The sequence below is a fragment of the Propithecus coquereli genome, unplaced genomic scaffold (genome assembly GCF_000956105.1).
Source record: "Propithecus coquereli isolate 6110/MARCELLA unplaced genomic scaffold, Pcoq_1.0 Scaffold202, whole genome shotgun sequence".
Taxonomy (NCBI): Eukaryota; Metazoa; Chordata; class Mammalia; order Primates; family Indriidae; genus Propithecus; species Propithecus coquereli.
The window spans coordinates 432,155-433,020 of NW_012145190.1; the positions used below are offsets into that span (position 1 = coordinate 432,155).

Below are 866 nucleotides of genomic sequence, written 5' to 3' on the forward strand. Positions count from 1 at the left end.
TATTCCATTTTTATTAGTTCCAAACATATTGTATCAGTGCACTTCATCTCCTCATAGAGTATGCTTACTAGAAATCAACATCTCTTGTTTTGCCAGAGAGTAGATAACCACTTACCAAATTCACACAGCTGCATATTGAGTATGTAAGCGCAATGGCAAATTCCAAGGGGTAGAAGATCAGTAAAATACGTGAAACTTCCCTTCCAAGTTTCTGTAACCAAAAAATAGGGAGAAATCTTCCATTATTATCTCTAGTAAGGCAAATGCGTTCACAGGAGGAGCTCCTAGTATGAGAGTCGAGGAAAAGAAGGAAAATAAGAATAGTTAACTCTTTCATCATTTGATTTCCCTAGGCATTTCTGCTCCTTTGCCTTCTGCTTTACTTTTCCTACCTTTCATTTCCCCAGTTCATTGTCTGTGGTGTCCTTCCTTGCTCTTCATCACTCAACATTCTTTTCTGACTTCTTACAACTTTTTATTCCCACTAATGTCCTCACTGCAGGGTTCTTGGCACAGCTCACTATCTAAACTCTTTAGTCAGTAAGATTTGACTCTCCTGTCTCTGATGGTAAGATGGCCACCAAGAGATTTATCAGACAATCTTCTTGTATTAAAACAGCTATTATTAATTATAAACTTACTTAAATTTATATATGTGGTGATAAAAATCTTAAATAGACATTGATGTAATATCACAAAATGATGAGTAAATTCAAAAACAGTCAAAAGAACACTTCATTTGGAAACAAGGTGATTGTGATTGCTGGGATAAATAAAGCAGATTCCCTTCTGTTGCTATTGGAAAGATATTTTCTTTCTTTTTTTTTTATTTCAGCATATTATGGGGGTACAGATGTTTAGGTTAC

The 866-nt window shown here is 35.1% G+C and overlaps 1 protein-coding gene across 1 annotated transcript in view; it reads right to left on the minus strand.

Annotated features, from left to right (window-relative positions):
• The window catches only part of MS4A13 (membrane-spanning 4-domains, subfamily A, member 13), a 41,375-nt gene that overhangs the window by 2,428 nt on the left and 38,081 nt on the right, over nt 1–866 (minus strand). Inside the window, exon 3 of the mRNA XM_012643929.1 lies at nt 116–211. Within this exon, the coding sequence (XP_012499383.1) occupies nt 116–211 (96 nt within the window). The remainder of the gene's footprint in view (nt 1–115; nt 212–866) is intronic.